General features: G+C 41.4%; 1 protein-coding gene across 8 annotated transcripts in view; it reads left to right on the forward strand.

The window, feature by feature from the left end:
* triob (trio Rho guanine nucleotide exchange factor b) overlaps nt 1-26,398 on the forward strand; it is an 88,197-nt gene that overhangs the window by 23,703 nt on the left and 38,096 nt on the right. For 6 of the 8 annotated variants that reach the window (XR_009768467.1, XR_009768468.1, XM_061675236.1 and 3 more), the window contains exons 3-14: nt 10,146-10,220; nt 11,264-11,378; nt 12,408-12,600; nt 13,532-13,636; nt 13,720-14,190; nt 15,293-15,415; nt 20,252-20,443; nt 21,174-21,305; nt 22,112-22,342; nt 23,105-23,227; nt 23,414-23,605; nt 25,923-26,092. Coding sequence is in view for 6 of the 8 variants with exons in the window: in XM_061675236.1 (XP_061531220.1) it covers nt 10,146-10,220; nt 11,264-11,378; nt 12,408-12,600; nt 13,532-13,636; nt 13,720-14,190; nt 15,293-15,415; nt 20,252-20,443; nt 21,174-21,305; nt 22,112-22,342; nt 23,105-23,227; nt 23,414-23,605; nt 25,923-26,092 (2,122 nt within the window). In the remaining 2 variants the exon portion in view is untranslated. Of the gene's footprint in view, nt 1-834; nt 1,096-10,145; nt 10,221-11,263; nt 11,379-12,129; nt 12,249-12,407; nt 12,601-13,531; nt 13,637-13,719; nt 14,191-15,292; nt 15,416-20,251; nt 20,444-21,173; nt 21,306-22,111; nt 22,343-23,104; nt 23,228-23,413; nt 23,606-25,922; nt 26,093-26,398 lie in introns of those variants that run through there. The other 2 variants (XM_061675241.1, XM_061675237.1) reach the window with 2 other exon arrangements.

Here is a 26,398-nt window from a genome sequence, read left to right on the forward strand (position 1 = left end):
GAAATTTAGCAGATGCAATCCTGGGTGCGCCTATTTAGTCGATCAGATTTTACATCTTCATGTTTGCGTGAGCAAACAAGTTTGCATTAGTTCTTGCACACGCAAACCTATAGAAAATCAGGCCCTTACAGTTTACTATTTTCACGACAGACAACAATTTCAGGCCTCCCTTGAAAAACACAGTGAATAAGCTATTTGTTCAGTCAGCTCAGTTGGAAAGAGTCAAATAAGTAAAGCCACTGTTTGATGAACATGGGAATTTATTTCTCGCATTAGGGGGGAAAATGACCATGGATCTAATGCAGGGAATAAAAATGTCTCTGTTAATTCACATTTGAGCCTTTTTAGCGTTTTCTTAGTGGTTTAGTGCTGTCAAGATGGTATAATGGACAGCTTTGTGTCCACAGTATGCATGCCCCTTGTGATTTGAAAAATAATGTGGAAACAGGCTAATAATTTGAGGCTTGTTGCATTCCACATTGTAACTGAAAATCTTGACACGTTTGTTCTAAGATAAGTCCAAACAGATATTTACGTTAAAATGTTTGGTGTAAGTAGAGAGAGCATAAGGAGGATTAGAACCAATCATTATTAAAGCCTATTTCAATCATAAATCCAACAGTGACAACTGTATTTGGCTGGCTTAACTTGTCTTTTTTGCGGGGGGGAATGGAACGGTTCCTCGGGCATTCAGGGAGGGGAGACACTGTTTAATGCAAAGCATTCGTTGTTGCTAAATCTTGTCTTGGGGAGGGGTTACTGACATGGGGGGGGGGACAAGGCAAAGAAAAGCCAGTTGTGTCAGCAAAAAAAAGGAGCTGGCAGTGCCTTTGCGTTTCTGCCGCTCAATGGGTGACGGGACGTTTGTCGATATATGGCTCTGCTTTTGTCTGGATGCCTTCTTGCCATGCAACGGTGCTACAGTCAGGGTGCAAAGACTGGTTGGCTGCTAGTCATGGTGGAGCTGACCAGGGTGTAGCATTTGCTTAGACTGATCAGGTCGGGTTTAAGGACGGTTTTGTTTCTCGATGGCGGTGCTGGACAACCACAGCTGGCAATATGCCCAAGCAGGGAAAGTCCTGATCAGACTTTCAGGTAATGCATTTCTTATCTTACACTCAGTATGTGTTTATTTGGTGTATACTAACGATACGGTAGTCCGTGTAACATGCGAGACAACCTTTCTAGGAGAAGCATTTCCAAGAGTCCATTTGTGTTTTTGTGGCTAAAAACACACGACAGTATACTATAATACACTGCAATGTATGGTTTATTTTCATACCAACATTTTCGGGTCTTTTAGACTCCATAATTGCTCCACATAGGTACACTGTGCTATGATACTGTTTTTGGGTGGATGGATCAATATGATGAAATAACAGTGAAGCTATGAATACAGTATATGCTTCCATTACACCTCCTATGCTGCATTATTTAAAGGCCTGCGTACTATTTGTCAGGCCCTTGAGCATATGCTTTGCATTAGTCGAAAGCACGGACACAGATGGCCTAAATGATGCATCGTTGCAACTTCCATTTGGGAAGTCATTTGGCAAGTGCAGCAAATCAAGCAGCTTACTAGCGATGTGCCTAACTGCTCGACTCTACGTGGTTTGTTTTTGTCTTAATAAAGATGTGAAGGTGAATGACAATGGAATAAAGCACAGGGTCTGCGGTATCCCTGGACTGCAAAATATGTATGAAAACAATGAACTTTAGGAGACAGGCCTTTCACATTGTCTTTTTTTAACCTGATTAGGTGTTGCTCATTCAGCTACTGTTGACCCTGGACTCAAGGTTTCTTGAATAAGAAAGCATTAAGTACTAATACGGTAAGTGATGCAGAGGATTGACAATAGTGAAGACGAGGGGGAACATAAACCACGGAAGGGACCGAGCGTCCTGAACGATGGGAACAAAGCCACTGGGAATAACTTTATTTGTCAATTCTACTCAGAGGAAAGGTTGTTAATCAGGCTCACCAAGGTGTGAAATGAACAGAGAAACAACTGTCGCGGCATCATAAAGCCCACACGCATTGCATCCAGGCAAGTTGAAGACAATGCAGCGACAAAACTGCTTCAATGATACACTTCGCTCTCCTCACAATTACTGCAGCTCTGGAAAATTGTTTTTCCTACAATGAAGCACTCAGTCTGCTTTTCTCTTGAAGCTGCTTTTAAGTTGCGAACATCGGTAAACAAGAACTACAAATATGTAGTTCTTCTTTTGTAGCGGGTGAATATGTTATACAGGCTCCAATGCGCAATGAAGGGCTAATTGTATTTGAATAGTAATAGTTCATTTTCTCAGTAAAAAATAGTGATAATATTTCATGAATAAAAATGAATTAACTATTGTTGAAATAATACATCTCTGACGGTGTCCGTTCACTACGGTTATTATCTTTTAGATAACTTTTATTCGAGCTAGTACAGGCAGACGTAGCGAACGTGCGTTGGACAACATATCGTTAGTCCTTTTTCTTTATACATGTGTAAAGTGAAATGTAAAGTTAAACCACAATCATGTGTACAAAGAACACCTGTCAGGAACGTTTGAATCAAAATATTTACAGCAATGTGTGATTCCCTACGTCGCTACAAAATTCCGTACAGTATCCATTTATTGTGACACACTAATCTCGGCTTGTTTCTGTGTTTTGGGTCATATTCAGGTCAAAGGACTGTGTTAGGAGTGAAGTGTTATTTTTACTGTAAGTCACACTGTAACAATAACATGAGAAACCCTATGAAATCTGAGCTTACCACAGTCTCCAGGCCTCCTGCCAGCTCTGGCCGAAGGTCACACAACTGCACGGAGCCTCTTTTGAAGACATAGATCTGATAGAACCGTGACGTGCGTTCAACTGTAAATAAATAGGAGAAAATGTATATACATACTGCATGTATACACAGGGGACAGGGATCGGGCCGGACCGCGAATAACGAAAATCTGCATTTGATTGACGGCCATTAGATATGCATTGAAAATACATATACCCAGAAACATGTGATAACGTGCTAATAAGTGTTGTTGTTTGTTTTTTGTTTTTTGATTGGATCCCCTCCACATAATCAAAAAACTAAAAGAAAACCCCCCAAAAATTCAAAATTGGAAAATGTGTTTTTTTTTTTTTTTTTTTTTTTTAAATGTACGAATGGGTGAATCCGCGGGTGCCGAACTGCGAGTATGCGGGGCTCCACTGCACGGTGCGCAGCTTGAAAAACAGCAATTTAGCTCACGGTGGGTTGCCTCTCACGCAGCACGGTGACAGCACGTGAGCGGTTGTCACACAGGGGACACGACAAACATGCAGCTCGGAAGTGTCCATGACACACTTGATTTATAAGGTAAACACTTGCGGTGTAGCCCATGACAACCCCGACACACCAGCGGCAGTTGAAATTCGCCGACTAGTTGCTCCGACGGGTGCGTTGAAAACACCCAATGCGCATGCGCAGTGGCTTCAATGGTGTTCGCTAGCTGTATGTATGTACTCTTAGAATGGGAAACATTGCAATAATGTTATTATGTTCGTAAGAACATACAAAATATCGTCAATATCACCATTTTACATTTTGATATCACATGAAATCAATTATAGCATTAATTGTGGACGCAGGTATGATATGGACCAGCCCTGCTTGTGGTATCACAACTTTGTTTTGTGATAAATTATGTCTCTCTGTGGCTTCGTATCATTTTCTATAGTTGATAAAGTGACCAAAGTGTGCTTATATTATTCTTATTAATTGCATTTCACACATTCTGCCAGGGTACATAAACATATGAGCACAACTGTACATATCAGCAGTCACACATGTTTGTTTAGTTCTGTGTTACTTGACAGAAATAAATGTCAAAATGGTCTTGGGTTTGACTGAGGTTATTGATTACAGTGCAAGCGGATGGAGAAGACTCGGCAGGCTACTTAAATATATATCACAATAAGTAGTCACGAGATGATCTTCCGGACCTTTGCTTCAAAAATGTTCTCGATCTGGACCTTTCAAATTTTTAGTTGAATACCCCTGACATAGACCATTCATGAATGATTGTTAATTATTAATGGCATGTGTATCCTGAACTTCTTTCTCATCCACATTCATGATGTTTCCAAGCCAGGGTTCTTGGCCAAGTGAGCACAAGCAAGGCAATGTGACACATACCTTCAAATTCTTGCATTTCACGAACGCCCGACAGTATGGTTCACACACTGGGCTGAAATCCAGTAATTATGTACTCTCTGACCGACGAGCCATCTGAAATTCATCAGTCTCGCTGTGTGACAGTTTCCATCAGAGTTTCGTGCAGCTCCGATGAAAAAATAAATCACTTGTGTGAGATCAGAATAGCTGTGGATGGCTGGAGTCAGAACAAAGTCACTCATGAGTAGCGCTATGGAAAGTCGAAACCATAACAAATGGATTTTTTCACACCAAATTGTCTTCAAAATCAGCTGGGTAGTGGTTCAGATATCAGATGATAACCTATTACGTGTCCAAAAAAAAAGTTCTTCCCTTGACACTCAAATTTTGGGGGGGGGGGAACAGTTGGTTGGGATTGAGAATAGCACCCAGGAGAGTGTTGGATGCGGTCGATGAGGTGGACTACGGCCAAATTGTCTTTCTATCTTTTCTCCTCACTGTGACTCCAATAGTGCTGAGTACAAATGTGAGTGCATATTGTGACAAATGACCACCTCCTTTTTGTCTTACAGTCCCACAGAATTATGAGTAATGTGTGGTTGTACTAAACACACGTGCTTAATTGCTTTGAGCTTGGGGTCAGATGTTTATGGCACCGATGACGGGCATCATGTGGTGTGTTCGCTTGCTATCTAAAGCAGCAGTTCCTCACCACCAGTACTGGTCAGTGGGCCATTTGGTACCGGGCCACACAGAGAGACTGAACAAAAAAAATAGCTTCTTGATCATCAGCATCTGAAAGAATGCCTCGGTCACGTTGTATAATATATAAAAATATAAACTGCACAAGACACACAGTGAATATGTGTTTTAAAAAAAAAAAAAAAAAAAAAAAAAGGTCTCATTCAGGGAAAAACGGCAACTGTCTTCACGTTGGCAGATCAAGTAGCTGAATTAAAAGCCAAACTAGAATTGTGGGGACGGCGAATGAGCAGAAAGTTATTGAACGTTTCAAATATTAAGCAGGACCTTTGGAAGAAAATATGCTTGAGTCATCATTCCCTCAGTTCGTGCACAAACACCAGGATCTGGCTTTAAAAGGGTTTGAGTTCTACTTTCTAAACTCAAAGGACCCTCAAACTTTGAACAAATGGATCCATGAACCATTTGTAATAAAAGCATAAAAATAAAAAGTGAATTAACCCTTTCAGTGCTAGAAGAAGATCGGCTGCTGGAATTTGCTTAAAAATAAGTTTCAGACAACTACTTAATGTTCTGGATTAAAATCAAGATAGAATATCCAGCGATTGCCAAGAAAAAAAAAAAGAGCACAGAGTTTCTTGCTTCCATTTCGAACGTCTTTCGTATCTTTTCTGCAATGATGGTTACCAAAGCAAAATTGCAGAGTAGGCTAGACATAAACATAAAGGTCAGGTGTCATTATCCCAAGATGAGACCAGTTCGTTGAACAGGAACAAATGCAGGGTTCCCACTAATTATAATGACATTCGACATCATGCTGAGTTGTATTTCTTATCATATGTATTTTTTCTTTCTGGCTGGCTGTTACAAAAAGATGACATTAAGTTGGGTTCCATTCAAAAGCCATGAAAAAAGGTTGGGAGGCTTTTAAATTGAGATATTTTTGTTACGGCACATATTGCAATTTGGGGTTTGGGTTTATAATGGTTTCCCATTGCAATCCAAACTGAGTACATTCATTGCATTTTCATCTCATTGGACGAACTCGTACACAGCATCATTTGGGTTTCAAGGATGTCTTCAATCTGTGGTGTGAAAAAATGTTTCAAGAAACTGAAACAGTAAAAATATGTCTGGTCCAACTTGGAACAAAAATGGATGTATGCACGGATGGTCATAGTGTACGTATCAATGAGAAGCTAAACACTTTGCCTATAATTGTGCACTTCCAAAGACGAGAAGGCTTGAGCACAGTCAAACTGATACAATGTGAAAACTTTCACATGCAACGAGAGCATGGGCGTAAATTGTATCGTTTTGTTTTATTTTGATATCAGCTAAAGCGAATACCTTTGAGACCTAATTTTAAAGCGAACCATGAACTTGTTCAGTCCCACGCTCATTCTGTCTTCAACATATAAGCTTCAATTTGAACATCACATCTAAAAACTAAAAGGGCTGGCTGCCCTTTGAAAGATCTGCTTCGTGTCATTTAACAGCTCGGTGATTTAAAGGTTACGTACAAAGAATAATTCCAATTTGCTTGAGCGTGTACACAGCAAACCTGTGCTATGAATCAACGTAATAGTTCTTTGAGCTGTGGTGGGAAACTCTTCTTGTCTTTTTGCTTCAAGTCTTCATCAATTATTTCAATCAGTTATTCATGTTAAGGAACAGCTGTATTTTCAACAAACAAAGAAACATTTTCAGTGCAAAAAGAAACTTTAAAATAAATGGATTACCAATTTAAGATATACATTATGATCAATCATAACATTTACCCCAAAATTTGAAATTTACCAAGGACTAACTGGATGAATATGCTATTATTCTGTTTAACGTCACTCGCCCTGAATCCGAAACAAGTCCCGACCACGGATGTCGATCCCTTTTCAAGGAACTAGCTCCTTATTTCCAATTTTGGCTCTACTTTCTCTCCACCTTGGAGGTCCCGCGTCAGTGCGCTTGCTTGTTATTTAGGCAGCTAAATAAAGCCCTAACCATGCTTTCGCCCCCTGGTGGTTGGCTGACTGCTAGTTGAGAAAGTGCTTGATCGCATGTGCAGCAGAGACGGACGGCATTAGAAATTAGAAATGTAAATATTGCCGACAATCAGCTTGATTTAATTGTGCTCCGATTAAAATTCGATTAATTGTGCAGCCTTATGTTCCTGTGGTATTCATAGATTTCATATCACAAAAAAATATGTAGCCAAATGGTAAACCAACTGACTTTTGTTTGCCAACCTTTGTTCTGTACTAAGAGGAAGAGGAACAATGTAAAGGTTACCGGGGTTGCAGCATTTTTGTCATTGCTGTCATGATGCAGATTACGAATTTGCGCGTGCAGGGAAATATGCAATTGTACCTTTTGTAATTTGGTGCATCTGCTTACATGCAAGCATGCGTGTTCCAAGCGAGAGCTCAGGATCCAGCACTCCTGCGTTGCTACGTGATTTAGTACCTGGCATTAGCTCAGCTGGTCAACGAGATGATGGATGTGTCACAGTCTTTTGCTGAGGCACCTTTCGTCTCCTCTGCTTTTCTTGCTATCTATCCATCCATCTCCTACATCAAATTAAAAAGTTGAAAAGAGCCCACAGTGAGCAAGACTATAAATTGCAGATTATATTACAGGGTCTCCGACTGTCTGTAAAATGGATTGCTCTCATTAGGAGTGTGCTATGCACAAGCAGTCGGTGATTGAAAATGTTTGATTCATGCTTGGCAGCCTTGCAAATGAATTGATTTGATGTGAAGAGAGATGATTGCTGCTGTGATTGTATTCTTATGTTGGTGGTAGTAGCTACGTGCAGTTATGGGTGAGGATGATGATTACACGAATGACATCACGAGTGTGCAAGCTAGAACCTTCGTGCTGCAGTTTATTGTTGAGGTTTTCGGTTACTTTTGTTGTTGTGCGTATGCCGTTTTGCTGCGTTGCTGTTCATCATGAGCAGTTTGTTTGGCAGCAGTTTTATGTCTGTTGACACAAATCAGGGGATTATGTTGGTTGTGCATTAGCTGGAGACACTTTGAGTCCAGGCTAAAATTAGTAACGGGATTCTACAACACATTTGTGATATCTCAAAGAAAACAGCAATGGAGAACTATGTATCGTGTATATTTGACTAATGTTTTCATCTTCTGCCTTTTCTGCACTAATAATTTTCTGCAATAATCATAAAATTAAGTACACCCGAACTCGAGCTTTAAATTTTCCAGAAAGTTACAAAGTCTGTAACTGAAATGGAAGCTTGAGAAAGGCACATCGCAACCTGGGTTCTCAACAACAAATGATGTCATCATAACTTCTTGCCTCGTCTCAGTAGTTTATTATACAAGTTCATCTTTGCAGTAGAATGAAAAGTGTTAATTAGAATATTATTGTAGCACGAGTAAAAGTTTGAAGGGGTCCTTATTATGCAGCCTTAAGTGGCCATTTTTTCCACTTTTTCAAAGGATGCATTGTTCCAATCTTCTTCGTGCCCAACGGTTAAAGGTGGAATTTCCCCAAGGCGTCTTGGTTGCGTTTTCGGGAGGTTGGTTAAGTGCATCGCCCCTGTGCCGTCCAACAGAGGTTGAACCCCCTGAATTGAGACACAGCATTTTTTTCAGATTATTTGCTCCTAGCCTTAACAGTTGGTTAACATGACTAACCAACATGGCTAATCTGTGAATATTCGCGTCCTAAAAGTCTATTTTGGCCACGGTAGAGAATGATGCACACAATGTATGTAATAATCATTATGAATTAATTCCTCTCTCGAGTTTTCCCCTGCTTTCAAACACGGGAAATCTGAAGTTGGCTATATTTGAATACTTCCTTTCAGCGTCTGGAATATCAGATGTTCTAACATCAAGGGAGACTTTCAAAAGCATGAAAATGAGGGTTCACAGTAAATGTGAGACTTACATCTGTGATCTTGAAAAAGTCGATTAATGCGTGGAGAGTACTGGAACAGGCCAGATACTTGATGTGGTTACCTTATTTTGCCTACTTCTGTTTGATAGAAAATGTATGCTTGATTTAGAATTTTTGATTGCTGCCATAGTATTTGCTCCTCACAAAAACAAACTTCTGTTTCTGTATTTGCACTTTTCCATTATAGTTGTACTTACTTTATGGGGGGGATTTGAGAATGCTGCAGTAATAGAACAGAGGTGACTACTGGTTGTGGGTCCATGTCAGTATCAGACAAAGCAAGACAAACCTGAATGGTGCAGGATGGAGCATTTCTGGCAAGCGATTTTAATGTTACCTAAGAGATGCAAAAACACGTTTAAAAAAAACAAGACATAACCAGGCCTCCTCCATGCTTTCGCGCCTGTAACATCAAAAAGGTTCGGTTTTGTCTCATCTGCGCAAAGGATATTTTCTTCGAAGCTTTTTGTTCTGTCAATATGTATATACACACTACTCACAAACATTAGGGATACTGAAATTTCAGGGTGACCTTGTAATGCACTATTTTCTTTACAGGTGAACTTTAACGTTGCCGTCTCCAGACTTTTGAATTCTCATGTCCAGCTGCTCAATGTTTAGCTAATAACTTCTCCTTTAACAAGGAGCTGAACGGCGAAATTCAACACAGGTGTTTGATCCATGAATCGACCGGTACGTTTCCTAGTTCAATTAGAATTGGAATTTAAAGAGTCCTCGTCGTCATGTTGTTCACCCTTTGACAGCATGATGACCTAGTAGTGTTCAAACGCTGATAAAGAGGCGGAAAACTAGTGGTTCTGTTGTCTGGGGTGGGGGGCAAATTCTGCCAGGGTATGTAAAGCAAAGCTGAGCTCATTATAATCCCTCAAGTGGAAAAGCAGTGCAGTCAAGTTCTACACCACTTCTGTTAGCGTCCATTAAAACCGACCTCGCCTTTATTAGTAAAGGCAGGACATAGAAAAGCTGCAGCTGCTGCTGCTACTATTTCTGAATATATTTCAAGGCATTCATTTGTTGTTATTTCAATGCATTTGACGCTCGTTTTCGCTGATATGAGTGTCAAGTATTGCAAAGACGGACTGTTTGGTAGGAAATGGTTTGAAAGGGAGAGAGCGAGACGGACTTGAGTCATTTCTTGAGGATCAAGCGACATGACCAGTTCACTACAGCTCCAAAAAGCCCTTTCGTCACTCTCGAGTTGCTGGTCATGCATTGTATTTAGCAGAAAATTCACATTTCATCCAAAAATATGCACTAACCTTTGTTCTAATATTTTCTGAATTCGGTTTGTCATGGTTGGCACACATTTTTTTGCGTCTTTGTGACCTCTTGTGCACTTTGTTGCAGGCTTTCATCGCAATGAAGACATGAAGGCCATTGATGTGCTTCCCATCCTCAAGGAGAAGGTGGCCTTTCTCTCAGGTCGGACACGTACATCAAAATGATCACATCATACAACAATACAGGTGCATCTCCATGAATTAGAATGGTGTCGAAAAAGCTTCATTGAGATAGGTAGGTCTATTCGAAGAGTGAAACTCATTAAAGAGACGCACTTCATAGACTCAGAGGGAAATATTTCATTTTTTAAAAATATATGTTTAATTTTGGTAATTATAGCTTGTAGCAAACAAAAACGCAAAATCCACCATCTCGAGAAACTACATTATGTAACAGCCGATCCCGATACAATGGAAATGATTTTTAATGAAGAAATAAGGCAGGAATTTGTCCTCTGTAAGCTAATTTCCCAAGTGATGAATGACTCTATACAATGTCTAAGTACTGAAAGAAATGATTTTTCTGACCATATTCTAATTTATTGAGATGTTCCCGAGATGCATAATTTCTGCATAAATTGTTTTGTAACTTTGCTTATACTGTACATGTACTCCAGAAGTGACCTGTCTTATGCAAATGAGCCACTTATTACCCCGCCCCCCTGTCCTGTGTGACCAATGCTGATGTATATCGATTCATTAATTGGTAACATTTCTGTGAGATTAGTTATTGACGAATCGTGAGTTGAGACGATTGAGGCACTACTTTGCTGCTGGAGAGTGATCTTAAATTTGATTTATTATTATTATTATTATTATTAAAGAAGGAAAAACACGATGTCACCAGTGGCAACTTGATCTAGATCCACGCAGACGTTGCTTGTGGCACAACTCCTCCAGGCAAAATGATTCCGCTCAGTACAACACTGGGATCAAATCAGAAGTTCCGAACATTTCCCGTTTCATGAACAATAAAGCAATTCACTGATTAATAGATTCTTAATGTTCCCCATAGCCGATCAAGGAAACTTAGTAAAATGTCAGTCCCATCCAGTTTGCACTTCACATCTGCAGATGTAGTTTTGTTAGTGTTGATTGTTTTGTGCTGGCATTTAATCTCGCTCTCTCTTTTTCTCTCTCTCTCTCTCTCTCTCTCTCTCTCTCTCTCTCCTCAATTATGCGCAGGAGGCAGAGACAGACGAGGAGGTCCTGTGCTCACTTTCCCAGCGCGGAGCAACCACGATAGAATACGAGCGGAAGACCTGCGCAGGCTCGTAGCCTACCTGGCCACGATCCCCAGGCAAGAAATACACAAAGCGTGCGTGGCGCACAACCGAACAAACGCGTAACCCTCTGGTCCTGGGTTAAGAAATGCTCTCAACCAACATCGTCGTGAACAAAAGTGCTTGATCGCATTTACGGTGACAATCAAAATTTACATTTTAGGAGACGGACATCAGCATCCATTTGCGTTTACGCACGAGAAATGCAAGATAGAAATAGCCACAAAAACGGGATTCTAGCTGTATAGTAGACCCTCGCTAAGCGGGGGATCCATTATAATTGCAATGAAACCATTAGTTTTTTCCTTTAGACCCCAGAAATTCTTGAATAAGCGGGGATAAACCACCACTAAACATTTTTTGGGGTTGGTTGCCCCCCAAAAAGAAAAACAACATCAAGAAAGAAAAAAAATAATAATAATCTGCGAGTCTACAGTAAGTCTACTTACTGTTGAATACTTCTTTGGTCTTTGTCTTTGCGCACTTTCTTTGAGTTTTTCTCCACATTTCCTGTTGTGCTGTAACTGTGGAGTTTAGAAAGGGAGGCGTTTTCATCTGCACTCAAAGTTAATCTCATATCATTTTGTATTTCCCCCCATTTCACTCATTGTCCTAGTGAGCGGGTTTCGGTTTACGTGTTTTTTTTTGTTTTTTTTTTCCCCTTGCTCTCGCTGTCTCACTCTCTCTCTCTTTCGCCGTCAATCCCTCCCCTCTTTTTTCTGTCGAGCCCTTTGGCGGCTGTAGATCTGTTTTCATAGTGAGGTCAGAGCGAGTTAGAGCAGGAGGCCCTGTGTCTGTTTTGCTATCCTAACTGGACAGATTCTGATTTAAACCTTTTAACACCGAGAAATTGCCTTTTATGGACTTCTAGGGCGGTGGGACTCGTGGTAAGCAGCGGTGGAAATTGAATGCTCAACTGTTGCAACTAGATGTGCTTTGGGATCTTGGAACGCCATTTACATTGCCTTTTATTTGCTTCTTGAGGTACTCAGAAATGGTTTTGTGAAGATGTTCCATTACTTGTTATTGTGTGATGTGTCCTGCAGTGAGGAGGTCGTCAGACATGGCTTCACAGTCATTGTGGACATGCGCGGCTCCAAATGGGACAGCATCAAACCTCTGCTGAAGATCCTTCAGGAGTCTTTCCCTTCCTGCATCCACGTCGCCCTCATCATCAAGCCGGATAACTTCTGGCAGAAGCAGAGGACCAACTTTGGCAGCTCCAAGTTTGAATTTGAGGTAAGGGGGTGCCCATGACTGTTTGACCGTTGAGAAAAATCCACAACTACTTCACTTGACTGGGCTGGATTTACCAATGGTACATATAGATTGTATTAGCAAGCTCTTTAAAGTTTATTTGTAGGAAAGTTAGTTTCGTATAGCTATCGGTCCTATTTTATCAGTGCTAATTGCATTGCTGCTCAGTGACAGTGACACTGTTCTGTCCCATGTGGTCATGTGATGCTGGTATATTTAGGCTTGACCCAGTTGCTATGGAAACTGGATATATAGGACACCGTGATGCATTTCGCCCTAGTGGCAAGTTGGACTAGGACACACTACTTGTTGTTTAAAACTATCAGCAAATTTCAAGTTGGCATAGAACACATGTAGTATTAGCCCCCCTTCATCTGGGGCTCTTTATAAACATTAGCTTCTGATGGTTATTAAAAAAAATTCTTTTTTTTAATAACCAAAATTAAAAAAAATACCCCGTGGACCAGGTATTATAAAACAGTGAAATGTTTTGCTTGCAATTCATATATTTATGGTAAGAACAAAAAATAAGTTATTTTATTCATTCTATATTTTTTTGATTAATCGACAGAGGAATCAGATATCGTAATTTCATTCTGCCAAATCCTGGAATCTGCATCAGCCTTAAAGTGTTCTGCTATTTGTAAATGAAAATTGTCAATAATTCTCAGTTTGTAGCTCTGTACCCCTCCGTTTTAATTAGCGATAACATTGACTGTTGCATGAAGTGACTGGAATGTTTTCACACCTGTCCAAACAGTAGATGTGAAAATCCCCACAAAGTTCCACATTCTTTGTGGTATTTAAGTTGGACATATTGGTAGTGGTTTGGTTGCTTGGATTGTGACGTGGCTGATGATCGGCATCCCTTTTGACCTTTGTTCTGTTTCTTTCTGCTTTGTGACACCAACAGACAGTAATGGTCTCCTTAGAGGGGTTATCCAAAATCGTGGACCCGTCGCAGCTGACAGCTGACTTCGATGGCAGCTTAGAGTACGACCATGATGATTGGATTGAGGTTTGGCTGCTTTCTGGAACCCAAAACCAGCATTTAGTTCACACGATTTATTTGCAGTTTGAAAAAGGCCCATTTTTCCGTAGGTGCGGCTCTCGTTTGAGACCTTTGCCAGCGACGCAGCACGAGCTTTGGCGCGCCTCGAGGAGCTGCAAGAGACCCTGTCCCAGCGAGATCTCCCGCGGGACCTGGAAGGGGCTCGGCGGCTCATGGAGGAACATGCGGCGCTGAAGAAAAGGGCCACCAAAGCCTCCGTGGAGGAGTTGGACACGCAGGGACGCAGGCTGCTGCAGAGGCTGCAGTCCCAAACGGCAGGAAGCGGGAGTGCCGTCGAAAGCGTGTACGGGAACCGGATTGGCGGTGCCGCTGCAGAGTCCAATGATCACCACCATGGCTTCTACACACATGCGGATGCTCACAACCTCGGCGCCAAAGTGACCAGTTTGTTGGATAAGCTTCACGGAACACGCCAGAACTTGCAGCAGTTGTGGCACATGAGGAAGCTGAAACTGGACCAGTGTTTCCAGCTGCGTCTTTTTGAACAGGATGCAGAAAAGGTAAGAATGCTTTTCTGTGCTTTTGCATGGGATGATACCTCTTTAATGTTTGTATCAGGTGAAATATAAAAAAAAAAAGGTTTCAGACCTCTTAAACCAAGGTTTTTTTTAAAAACATGACATGACCTTCCACACGTTTAATTCAGCAGAATCATTTTGATGCACATGCTGGCTAAATAGCTAAGCTACATTTGTTTATTTGTTTAGTGGAAGTGTATTGGTTCTGTGATAGTAGCCCCTGCGGACAGAAGAGAAAATTCAATTTTGTTTTTGATCCGATACTGCCAACGTTATGGCTCTGAGTATGTGTGCGCAGACAGCGGAAAACGTGTGTGACTGCGTGTTTGGCATCAGCGTGTGAGTGGCATGTGCAGAGCTGATAAATGGAGCTCATACGAGCTGTGCGGAGCTGGCGGGGGCCAATGCAGAGAGAGGCCTGCTGTGAAAAGTCTCAGGGCTGTAATTTAACACACGTTTCCATACACCAAACATGTCAGCATGCAGGGAGCCACTGACGCCGCTGCAAAGTTGAAAGCATGGCGGACACGGTGCATATATTACTCTATATACTTCACAGGATTTGGAAAACATGCATGTATAATATGCTTTACAATACTTGAAATGTCCTAATGACAATATGTTTTTTATTTTTTGTTTGTTTTTTAAACCAGGAATCTATGGAAGTCTAAGTAAATATGGTGTTTCTGGCTTGTTAAATTGAGAAAACGAAAATATAAAAATGCATCAGCACATACTGTACAACTTGTTTTTCTTCTACTCCTGCTATTTCAAAACAAATTTAGATTTATTTGTCCTGTAGCATGAAGCCATCTCCTAAGTTCTGAAGTAGAATAATATTTTGAGTATGCATATATATGTACAAATAATTATACAAAACTAATGCCTGGCTCTTGTCACGTATGTAATCACTTGAGTGTTTTTTCAGTTTTAGCTAATGTGTCAGATTTAGTAATTTTGCCGTTGGCGTCGTTATCCTTCTCGTGTCAGGTACAGACTTTTTTTTTTTTTTTTTACCACTTAAGACACATTTTGGTCCATTGTGTGACCTTACTGGTTCTTGTTCCCCTTTTCTACTGCGTAGATGTTCGACTGGATCATGCACAACAAGGGGCTTTTCCTCACCAGCTACACAGAAATCGGGGGAAACCACCAGCATGCTGTCGAACTGCAGACCCAGCACAACCACTTTGCAATGAACTGCATGGTAAGACGCTGTCCGTGTTGTGCAAATGTACACACACACACACACACACACACACACACACACACACAGAAGAGCTGCAATCACCAGCTATCATCATTACTGTCATTCACAGTAACCAGTAACACTCCGCACTCACTCACACACACACCCCCTCTTCTTCTCAGGCTTTTTTCTCCCAAAGCCTTCCCCTCTCTTTGGCTGTGACTTGCCACTGTGTCCGTCCTATTATTCAGCTGTTTGCCACTCAGCCTCGCTCTGTCATATCTTATCACAGCTCTGTCCCCACAATTGACCCGTATTGCCGCCCAGCCCCTCCCAAAGCTGCGCGCCGCTCTCTGCTGCCCTCCCGAGCTTCTCTCCTAACTACTCCAGGACATAATACTGTATTGACCCTGCGGTCCAACACCGTTCTGCTCTGCTTGTTCACATCAAAACATTTCAGAGCCTAATGGAATTCCTCAGTTCAAACACACTGTGGAAAATCAATGTTTGACCGTGTATTTTGTAGTCTCATGTACATATTTTTATGTTCCTAGCATATGGAGGCTCTCTCTGACTGATGTAATGTAAAAAAGCTGTAATCTAATTCACTAATTCATGTCCTGTGTGTTGCATCTATGATATCCAATTCAGTTTAGGAGCAGCATTGTCAAGATTGAAATTATCTACACTTGCAATAATCAGCATATACTTAAATTGTTAACTCCTTGGGATTTACAGTAATCAATAGCAAAACACAGGTCACTTAAATCTACAACTTTTTTTGTTTGGAAAAAAAGCTATTTTCACCGAAGCCACTGCTCGAGGAGATAACACAATGCTGATTAAACCATTCAGCTCCTCCAACACCTTGCTGAATTTGTCAATGTCTTACTTTTTATATTTAGCGAATGCCCTATTCATTTCCCACGCTGGCTCGGTTAGTAGCGCGCTGCAAATGACGGTACAGAAATGACAGCACTGAAATAACGCATGTCCTTCAAATGTTGTCGAAGCACATATAAGGGACATAACATGCATTGCCTACGTCATATTGAAGCGACGGTTCTGTTCTTTTGTTGTAGTGCAGAATTTAAGCTTGGGGTGGGGTGCTAAAAGTTACATACTATAGCTTCAGCAAAACTGCCGCAAAGCCAGTTGTGTCAACAGTACTGGTCATCGTCATCTAGTAGCTCTTGGGACGACGGTTGTACATACAAAAAAAAGACAGATGGGACTGCAGTATCAACGTGTTCATACAAAACACACAGACTCGTTCAAAGTGACCACCCATTCTTCCACAGGAAGCCTCGTTTCCCTTTCCTGTTGCCTACATGACTGAATGGAAACACTGGGTGAAAGAACAAAGCGTGAGCAAGTGTGATTGGGTTTGTTCATGTTGGAACGAAGGCAAAACAACAAACAACAATAAAAGAACTCGTTTTCCAGTTAGCACTTAGCATGTGCCTTTTATGGCAAACCAATGATTTGTCATCTGAATCAGTTTCTTAGTGTTATACTGTATGTTAGGGACCCCTAAGTTGAAATAAACAATAAAACAAAAACAGTTTTTCTATAGATCGGGGGTACACAAATACAAATCCTAAAGGGCCGCAAAGAAACTTTTCAATGAATCAAAGTTCCATTTATCGAGGCCACATGCGATAATATTCAAAACAAAAAGTCCTTTTCTTACATAACAACAAAAACGAACCGAAATAAAATGTCATTTTGACACAAAAATGGTTAAATAAAACAAAACATGACCACTGTCATGAATCCAAAAACCACTACAGTGCTGCCAAACATACGCGTTTTTCAAACTCAGCCATATAACCTAGTGAGTGAAAATGGGGGGGGGGATGAGGCAAATTTAAGCTTATGAAGGCTACCTTGACAGTAAACATCCACGAACGCACACACACCCGCACACACACTCCTCTTCACATCCTCATATTTTTGATAGGATTATGATGATGATAATCTGATGTCAACTGCAAAACGTTGTTTTTTTTGTTTTGTTTTTTTTTTGTTTTTTTATCCCCGTAGCATTCCGGATAACTTTGACAGCTCACTTTTCTCTGTAAATATTATTTAAGATAGATAAGTCCTTCAATGAGTACAGTTCAAACAGTCGCCACGTATTCCTTTTCTTCGTCGCGCTTTTAAGCCGGCCGCTTTTGGGAAGCACAAGACGGCCAATTTTCCTGATCATTAGATGATTTCATTGCTAAACAGCAGTCTGTCGATGCAAGGGGTGAAATTAAACTGTTTCCGCTTATTTAACACCTGCATAAATCCATTTACAAACAATATTGTTTGCAGTAAATTCGCCCTCTGTGGCGTTTCCTGGCCTATTACTTATTGACGTTTTGTTTCGCTGAGACAATGACGATGAAAGAGTATGCGTTCATGTCACGATGAGAATACACGCACAGACATGCAGCAAATATCTTTAGACTTCTGCACATTTCATTTAAAGTAAAAACAGTTTCAGACCATTTCTGACACATTTTTAGACTCGCTGCGGAGAAACAAAACTCTGGCTGCGGCAAAAAATGTATGAATTTCATTTTCACTGCGATGAAGGAAGACTTTCACTATGTAACTGAATTGCAGTTGATGACTTATTTGCCCGAAGAGCATATTCTGATGAGAGTCCTACCCAAAAATTATAAAGGAAGGACTATATGACTATATTATATGATGAAGGACAATATTACTTTCCAACTGGACAAACATCCAGCAGCGTGCCACTGTGCCTGTTCGTGGTTTCCTTGGACACACACAACCAAAAAGTTCTCCAGCAACCGTGGCAGACTTGATATGTTAACAGTTTTGTAGGTGTCAAAATGATCCGTTTTCTATTCATCAAATTCTCATGAGGACACACTCTGCAAAATCCCCTTTTGGGATCACTTTATTCTTGATTTCATCAGTGGTTTCCCCCATGATGGTCATAAACTATCTATTGAATCTATTTTGGCCTGTATGTCCAGTTCCATAGTTCAATTAGAAAGTAAGTCATTTTGCTGCATGGGTTTGTGATGACTTTTTGTGAATGTTTGGTGCCTTTGTCTTCCCGCATTTCCCTCCGCTTTGACTTGACCCTTGACCTCATCGGTTTTAAATTAGGAATCGCGGGCTCCCCCTCTCCCAACCCCACCGTCCTCTCGATCCATCAGTTTCATATTAAGCCTCTACCGCCGGCTGAGTTGCAGTGGTCCAGCCTCTGTTATTTCATGCTCGTTGGTGATGTTTTACAGATGGTTGAAAAGGCCTTCAGGTGCATTGGTTGCAACTTGGTAACTCTATGACGCCATTCTTTTCTGGGCATGTCTGAATGCACGTGTGCCTCACGCCTGGCTGTCCCCGTTCCCTGAAGTATAATACCTTCAAACCACCATTCTCCTAGGATGTTTGATTTGTAAAATTGTATAATAGGATTAAAGTTACTCTATGCACTGCTGTTATGTTGTGTTCTTTACCGACTGCTGTGTGTTTGAGGACCTGTCGGACTTCTCAGGTGCTCATGTGAGCTTAAGCTTTAAGCGCACCGCTGCTTCACAACATCAGGTTGAGGGAAGCACTATTGCAAGGCTTGTCTTGACTGTCGATGTGATGTAACGTTGTGCTTTCTTTTTTTTTTTTCTTCCTAATATCGGAAAATCTTTTCCAAAGCCTTGCGGTTAAGAATGCAAGCACATCACTGATCCCTAATGGCTTTACAATTTTGATGAAAGCACATCATTTCGGACACAGTAACGATCCCGTCTCTATTTTGGGGCTGTTGTTAATATTTAGTTAATCTTTCCTTCCCATTGTGATCGAGACAAGAAAAGTAAGACGCCTAATAGGCGCCGGGAGCAGTAATTGAATAGAATAACAGGCTGTTACCGCAGTGTGTTAATTAGTGTTCGCTGATCTGTGCCTATCTACACACAACAGCATGAAGCCCAGTTCATTAAAAAAAAAAAAAAAAAAAGGCGTGTGAGGGGGAAATATATTTTTTTAATTTCATTATTATTACTCACATGGGGGTTTTGTCTCCCATGTGATTTACTTCGTAATGTCCACGATAGCTGTGTGCGCGAACATGCATGAAGAAGTATTGACTTTTACTCCTTCTTGTATTGCTCGCTCTATGAGATTATAATTGTGACCTGCAAAATAAATAGCCACATACGTTAGGATTTCCACGTCCCGTGGGTGCGTGACATTGTGGAATACGCTCCAATTACCAGCTTGCATCTTCAAATGTTTGATGATAAAAAGCTATTTTGCATTAACATTTGCATTAACCTGTGCATAAAACTGGTTTTCCTTCTTGTTTATATCAAAATTCAGGGACGTATATTTTAATGCAAAGAAGTAAAAATAATTTTGAGTATGTATGTAATCAATATAGTTATATATATGTTGAATTCAGAGCTGCATGTTGCTTGATAAGTTTGACATTTTATCTCAAAAGGGCCTAAAGTGCTTGAAGTTTACCTTCAAATGTGGCACACGACCGCAAAACGTTTAGCAGGAGTACAATCGTACTTCAGCTGGTAGGCATAATTAACTGGACCAGATAAACAAACATGACAGGACTCAGTATGTGCTGATACCAGCTGCTGTTTGTATTTTACTTACATGGCCTTGATTGTGCAGAGTTTTAATCAAACAGCAGTATCCACTCTATGTCGCGCCATCTGTTCTCCATCATGAGAGGTCATTGAGTCAGAATAAGTATACCATGAAAAACACGACTGCAAAATAGTATTAGGATCAAATAAAAAAATGTTTAAAAATGAATGAATGTCATGCAAATCATTGCCTGGTTGTGTATTTTGTGTCTCTGCCTGTTCACAGAATGTGTACGTGAACATCAATCGGATTATGTCAGTCGGGAACCGGCTCCTGGAATCGGGCCACTACGCCTCCCAGCAGATCCAGCAGATCTCAGGCCAGTTGGAGCAAGAGTGGAAGGCCTTCGCTGCAGCACTGGACGAACGCAGCACGCTCCTCGAGATGTCGGCCAGCTTCCACCAGAAAGCCGACCATGTATGTATGCGTACACGTAAACACACGCGCAGCAAACAATAAACAATATGCAAGTCGCAGGAACTTTGAATGTTTGCCTTTGAAGGCTTACACATTAACTACAAAAATAACCCCAACATTCAAATTTACAATTTTGTTTAAGAATAAGATGTTATTTACCCAAATACTGTATTCCAAAAGTATTTATTTTAGAGCTGTTATTGGAATACAGCAATATTTTTGCTCAAGGGTATCATACCATCACAATCTGATACCGTCACGTCCATGGTTATGCAGATGTTTGCATAATGGATAAAAAAAAAAAACATTTTCTAATCTTTATATCAAGCTTAACATAGTTTTATAATCAGAAAAAAACAACAATAGACAGAGAATTACTGTATCTGTTCCACTGTCTATTTTTGTTTAACAGTACTCGACTTTTATTTGTCTTCTATCTTCTTTTTGTTTATTATTATTTTGGGCGACTGCCCGACAGAGTGATCGTTTTTCATTTGATCGGCTCGATCGTAGCTAAACTGGGTTTGATCGAACGATACGTGGGGAGAAGTTATAGGACAGGGTTTCTCAGTCCGAGCCAAAACTTGGAAATTCTTCGATTTGAAGATCATAGCAAAATCTTCCAATCAAGCTAATTTCTTAGGGAATTGGCTATTGTTAAATATCGATGTGGATGAATGTACACTGGAAACCATTAAAACGTGATAAAAGTTGTTTGTTCTCTCCTCAGTACATGAGTAAAGTGGAGCCATGGTGCAAAGCTTGTGGTGAAGGAGAGTTGCCCTCAGAACTCCAAGACCTGGAGGACACAATCCATCGGCACCAGGGCCTTTATGAGCACATTACCACCGCATACTCTGAGGTCAGTGCACAATATTCACATCCACAAAACTCAGTTCGTACCATTTGCCAGTTAAGCAAAATCCAAATCAAGTACAGAAAGATCCGATCATAATGCCTGCTTGCAATCCATCCATCCATCCATTTTCTTTAACGCTTATCCTCACGCGGGTCGCGGACTGCTGGAGCCTATCCCAGCCCTCTTCGGGCAGGAGGCGTGGTTACACCCTGAACCGGTCGCCAGCCAATCGCAGGGCACATAGAAAGAAAAAACCATTCGCACTCACATTCACACCTATGGGCAATTTAGAGTCTTCATTCAACCTACCGCGCATGATTTTGGGGGAAACCGGAGTGCCCGGAGAAACCCCACCCAGGCACGGTCTTTGACTAGACCTTTACGCCAAGTGCCACCTCAAAAAATCTTTAGCTCTTCAAGTATCACCCAAATGGCCCACCGTTAAAATCGAGGCTGTGATTGTACTCCTAAAAAGCACATTTGTTAAATAAAGTTAAATACAACTGTACTGTACTTGAAGTGAAAATGTACTGTACAAGAACATTATTTTGGCGGCACGGTGACTTTTTACTTCATTGTATTTTTGATTTTTTTTTAAATTATTATTCTTTTGGGTACCGCCAGAGAGAGTCCGTGTACCACTTGTGGTACTCGTGTCACACTTTGAGAATCACTGTACCTGAGACAACGCTTGCTTATTAGCATGAGAACATGGCATAATCTCTTGTCAAGATGCAATTCAGTTATCCAACAGCAAAAACTACAACCAACTATAATCACCATGGTGTAACTTTGTCCACCTTTATCAGGTGAGCCAAGACGGGAAGTCTCTCTTGGACAAGCTACAGCGACCTTTGACCCCAGGGAGCGCAGATTCCTTGATGGCATCGGCGAACTACTCCAAGGCGGTCCACCACGTCCTGGACATCATCCATGAGGTGCTTCATCATCAGAGGCAGCTGGAGAACATCTGGCAGCATCGCAAAGTTCGCCTTCACCAACGTCTGCAGCTGTGCGTTTTCCAGCAGGACGTGCAGCAAGTAAGCGGCAATTTACTGTACAACTGATGAGTTAACAGTGAGACTTCCAACACTGGCGGCGTGCACAGTGTAAAATAATCAGCATCGAGCCTCTCCAGAGACTTTTGTGCTTCCTCCTGGATTTTTTTAAAGAGCGCTCATCTGTCTACTGAGCGAATCGCAATGAGATGTACGGCACTTTTTTTTCTTTTTTTTTTTCCCCTGCCCTTCGGGCAGGAACTCTTCTGTAGCCTTCTCCCCCCCTCACCTCTCATCCTCAATCTCTTCAACGCAGCATCTCAATGATTCTGGCGTTCACGTCTTCTATCCTGCCTCTCATCGCCCATCTCTCTTGGTACTGGTTTCCATGGCAATGCAGTTTGCCGCTGCCTCATAGTGTGCGGACGGGATTGGAAACATTGCCGGAGACCTTGAAATAAGCATGACAATTCCCATAATCATGTTATGTGGGAATAAGAGAAGCATACAGAAAATTGCATAAATCCTTGGAATTTAAATGGATTGCGGTCCCTTTACAGTCAGGTGCGCCTCCTACTGGTTAAAGAATTACTGCATTGCTTATTTATTTTTTTTGTGTTTTTTTAATAACCTTTAACCAGATATAACCCTTTGAGCTCAGGATCACAAGCTCTACAGCACGTCGTAAAACAGTTACAAGTAAATGAAAACGTAAACGGCACAGACAGTGGCAATTATGAATGAGTAGTTTGAGAATCTGTTTTGTAGATGAAATGCAAAATGTTGACTGTGTGTGTTCCGAAGGTACTAGACTGGATAGAAAACCATGGTGAGGCTTTCCTCAGTAAGCACACTGGCGTGGGGAAGTCTTTGCACAGAGCACGAGCACTGCAGAAGAGACATGAGGACTTTGAAGAGGTTGCACAGGTGAGCTTTCAAAGTTCAACTATCCGTCTATTTATTTATCTGTCTATCATTCAAACTTTTTGGGAAGCTGAATTGTTTCTCATTGACTGTGTAATAAATGAGATATTTCTTGCTACGTTGTTTGCTGGACGTTTTTCCAGACGGCGGAGTGAGTACATGTGAGTTTTGTTGATGTTGTTGAAACAGAACACGTACACAAATGCTGACAAGCTGCTGGAGGCAGCAGAGCAGTTGGCTCAGACGGGTGAATGTGACCCAGAGGAAATTTACCAGGCTGCCCACCAGCTCGAAGATCGCATCCAGGACTTCGTGCGACGTGTGGAACAGCGCAAGGTTCTGCTGGATATGTCGGTTTCCTTCCACACACACGTCAAAGAGGTGTGTCCTGTTCGCCCTCTGTCTTCTGACAGCACCCGGTTACACCCCTTCACGGGCATCCGACCCTTTTCGCTTGCCCTCACCCTGGACCGGTTGCCAGCCAATCGGATGGCACACACAGACAAACGATCATTCATGTCCACGTTCACTCTGAGGGATAAATTAGAGTCGTCATTTAACCTGCAATGCATGTTTTTGGAATGTCAGAGAAAGCCAGCGTACCAGAGGTGAGATTCGAACCCAGAACCGTGTGGCAGACATACTCACCACTAGGGCACCGTGCTGCCCCCCTCCACAGTTTAGTGGTGTGTAATAGAATTGCCATTTCGCAATGGATTCAAGAGCAAAATGTGGCGCTACTGTCTTATGAACACAATTTGACAACACTCCAGGGTGAGGTTAAGGACAGGAAAGCAATGATGATGTTTTCAGAAGACCGTAGGACTCGCTAACCGTGCTGACCGTGCTGTCAGAATTATGCCAGTCAAAGCAGATTGGCAGAAGGCTATTTTGAATTATACAGTATGTTTAGTGTGCGGCGTGTTAACCAAGCAAGTTCGTTTTTCAGCAAACAGGGGTTGCAAATCGTAGTTTCCCCATTTAAAAAAAAAAAAAAAAAAAAACAACAGCCAGAGTATGTTTGTTTTCCCTACTTAGGCCTAAGAATAAGAGTCGTAAGTCTACTAGTTCCTATCATTTACATGTCATCGTAGGTACAGCCATCGAAAGAAATTGTCAAACCACTCATGTTTCTTCAATTTCTTGTTTATTTGAATGCCTGGAACCACTTAAGGTATATCACCTAAAGAATCCAATGAACATGACAAAGCGCAGCTGATTCCATAATACTTTGTCCTATTTAACATGCTTAAGCTTAATTGTATTCCCAGTGATTTTGGTTATTACCAAGAAAACCATGGAAAATGCCCGGATTTAAGCTCTTCAATGAAACTCTGAGCTATTTTATTTATTTATTTATTTTTGTCATTATCATATTTGTCCAAACAAATGTACCTTTAATTGTGCCAGGCATTAAAAATGAAGAAGAAACTGAAACCACCAGGAAGGTCTAATGTTTGTCTTTTCCGTTAGTGTACATATGCGATCTGTTTGTGCCGTAAAGCTTTCTGGAGGAGGATTTATTTATTTATTTTTTCTTTCTGGTCCCGGCTGCCTCTTCCAGTGGTTATTATGATGGGATGTCTATCGCAAACGTTTAAATGTCCCAATTAACCTTTTCACACTGACAAAGCACCCCGCTCCGCTTGTGTTAACACTAGACCTTGTTTACATACAATAAACCCATAAAGACAGACACAATCACACTTTATTAATGAAGCTCGTCTTTAATGACCATATGGGCTAATCGCCTTCATCCCATCTGTCAGTTCACACCAGCGCAGGTCTGTGTGCGTGCGTGCACGCGCGCGTCTGTGCGTGCGTGCAACTCAAAGTACACATTGTAGTTGTTGAGTGTTTCGGCTCGCCACAGCGAGTCGCTCGCATGATTGGTTTGGCCCAGTTTTTACGCTGGATGACACAAGCCAAACCCTTTTCTCGGAACTGGCAGAGGCCGGGAATCAAAGGGCGAAAATTAGACCGACTCGCAGTTTAGACTCTATAATAGATATACCTACGGTATTGATGTAATAAATAGTTGGAGTCTACGTACTGAGAAGTATTCGTATGATTTACATTTCGCTTCAAAGTAGGGGCAAAATATTCTTATCCCCTCTCAGTGCGGTCCAGATCGACACCACATATCAATAAAATAAAGTAGCAACCGTATCTTTGCAAAGGGAGATGTATTTATTTTTTTTCTACGTGATGTATCTCTTTCACCCGGTCCCATTAGATTATGAAAATGTAATCAATATTGCAGCCAGTGAGTGTATTTACAGTAGTTGCCCACAAGAATGTGTGTCCAGATGCCAAGTAATATGTCCAGAATGTTCGTCGGCGTGTGGCAGCGAAGGTTGACTCGATTTTGAGAAGGCATTGTGGGTGTTAGACGGGCAGCGGGTGCCAGCCGCGATGCTTTTGCCAGAGCTTTAATGTGCCCGGCCGGCCAAGTCGCCCAGATGGCTAATCTGTTACAAAGATGACCGCTGACCAAACAGCAGAGTGGAGCAGAAGTGGTGGGATTTCCTTTCCCCTCTTCCATCCTCTGTGTGTACATGTCTTCACCCGTCCAGCGCTCCCACAAAATCAACTCTGTATATTGTCTGCATATGGTGCGATATGGTTTCTAGTTGTATTCACAATTGCTTGATATTTGCAAAACCATCTATTTGAACCGGCCTGCCTTACTTGTCAGCTGTGGACGTGGTTGGAGGAGCTTCAGAAGGAACTGTTGGACGATGTCTACGCCGAGTCGGTGGAGGCGGTGCAGGATTTGATCAAACGTTTTGGTCAGCAGCAGCAGACCACCTTGCAAGCGACTGTCAATGTCATCAAGGAAGGTGAAGACCTCATTCAACAGCTCAGGTGAGCATCACTCACGGTAATATTAACGCGCACGGGCGATTCAAGCTCATGTCTTTTCTTACAGCAAACAAATTGTTCATTTTATTCTTGAATGGCACTGAGCTACGCAGTCACTGTGACTCGGCGGGATCCAATATAAAAGTCTTCTCAAATAATATGCCTTTATCTAAAAATGATAATGAACTTTTAATTGAAAGCCGCTGTAGTATAACATTAAATATGTGCATATTTATGTGGTTGTAGTTTTCTGTGGTGTAGATCTGAAATGGATCTTAACGAGAGCTATTTCTAATCGTTTGGTTTCCT

Source organism: Phycodurus eques, chromosome 4, assembly GCF_024500275.1.
Source record: "Phycodurus eques isolate BA_2022a chromosome 4, UOR_Pequ_1.1, whole genome shotgun sequence".
Taxonomy (NCBI): domain Eukaryota; kingdom Metazoa; phylum Chordata; class Actinopteri; order Syngnathiformes; family Syngnathidae; genus Phycodurus; species Phycodurus eques.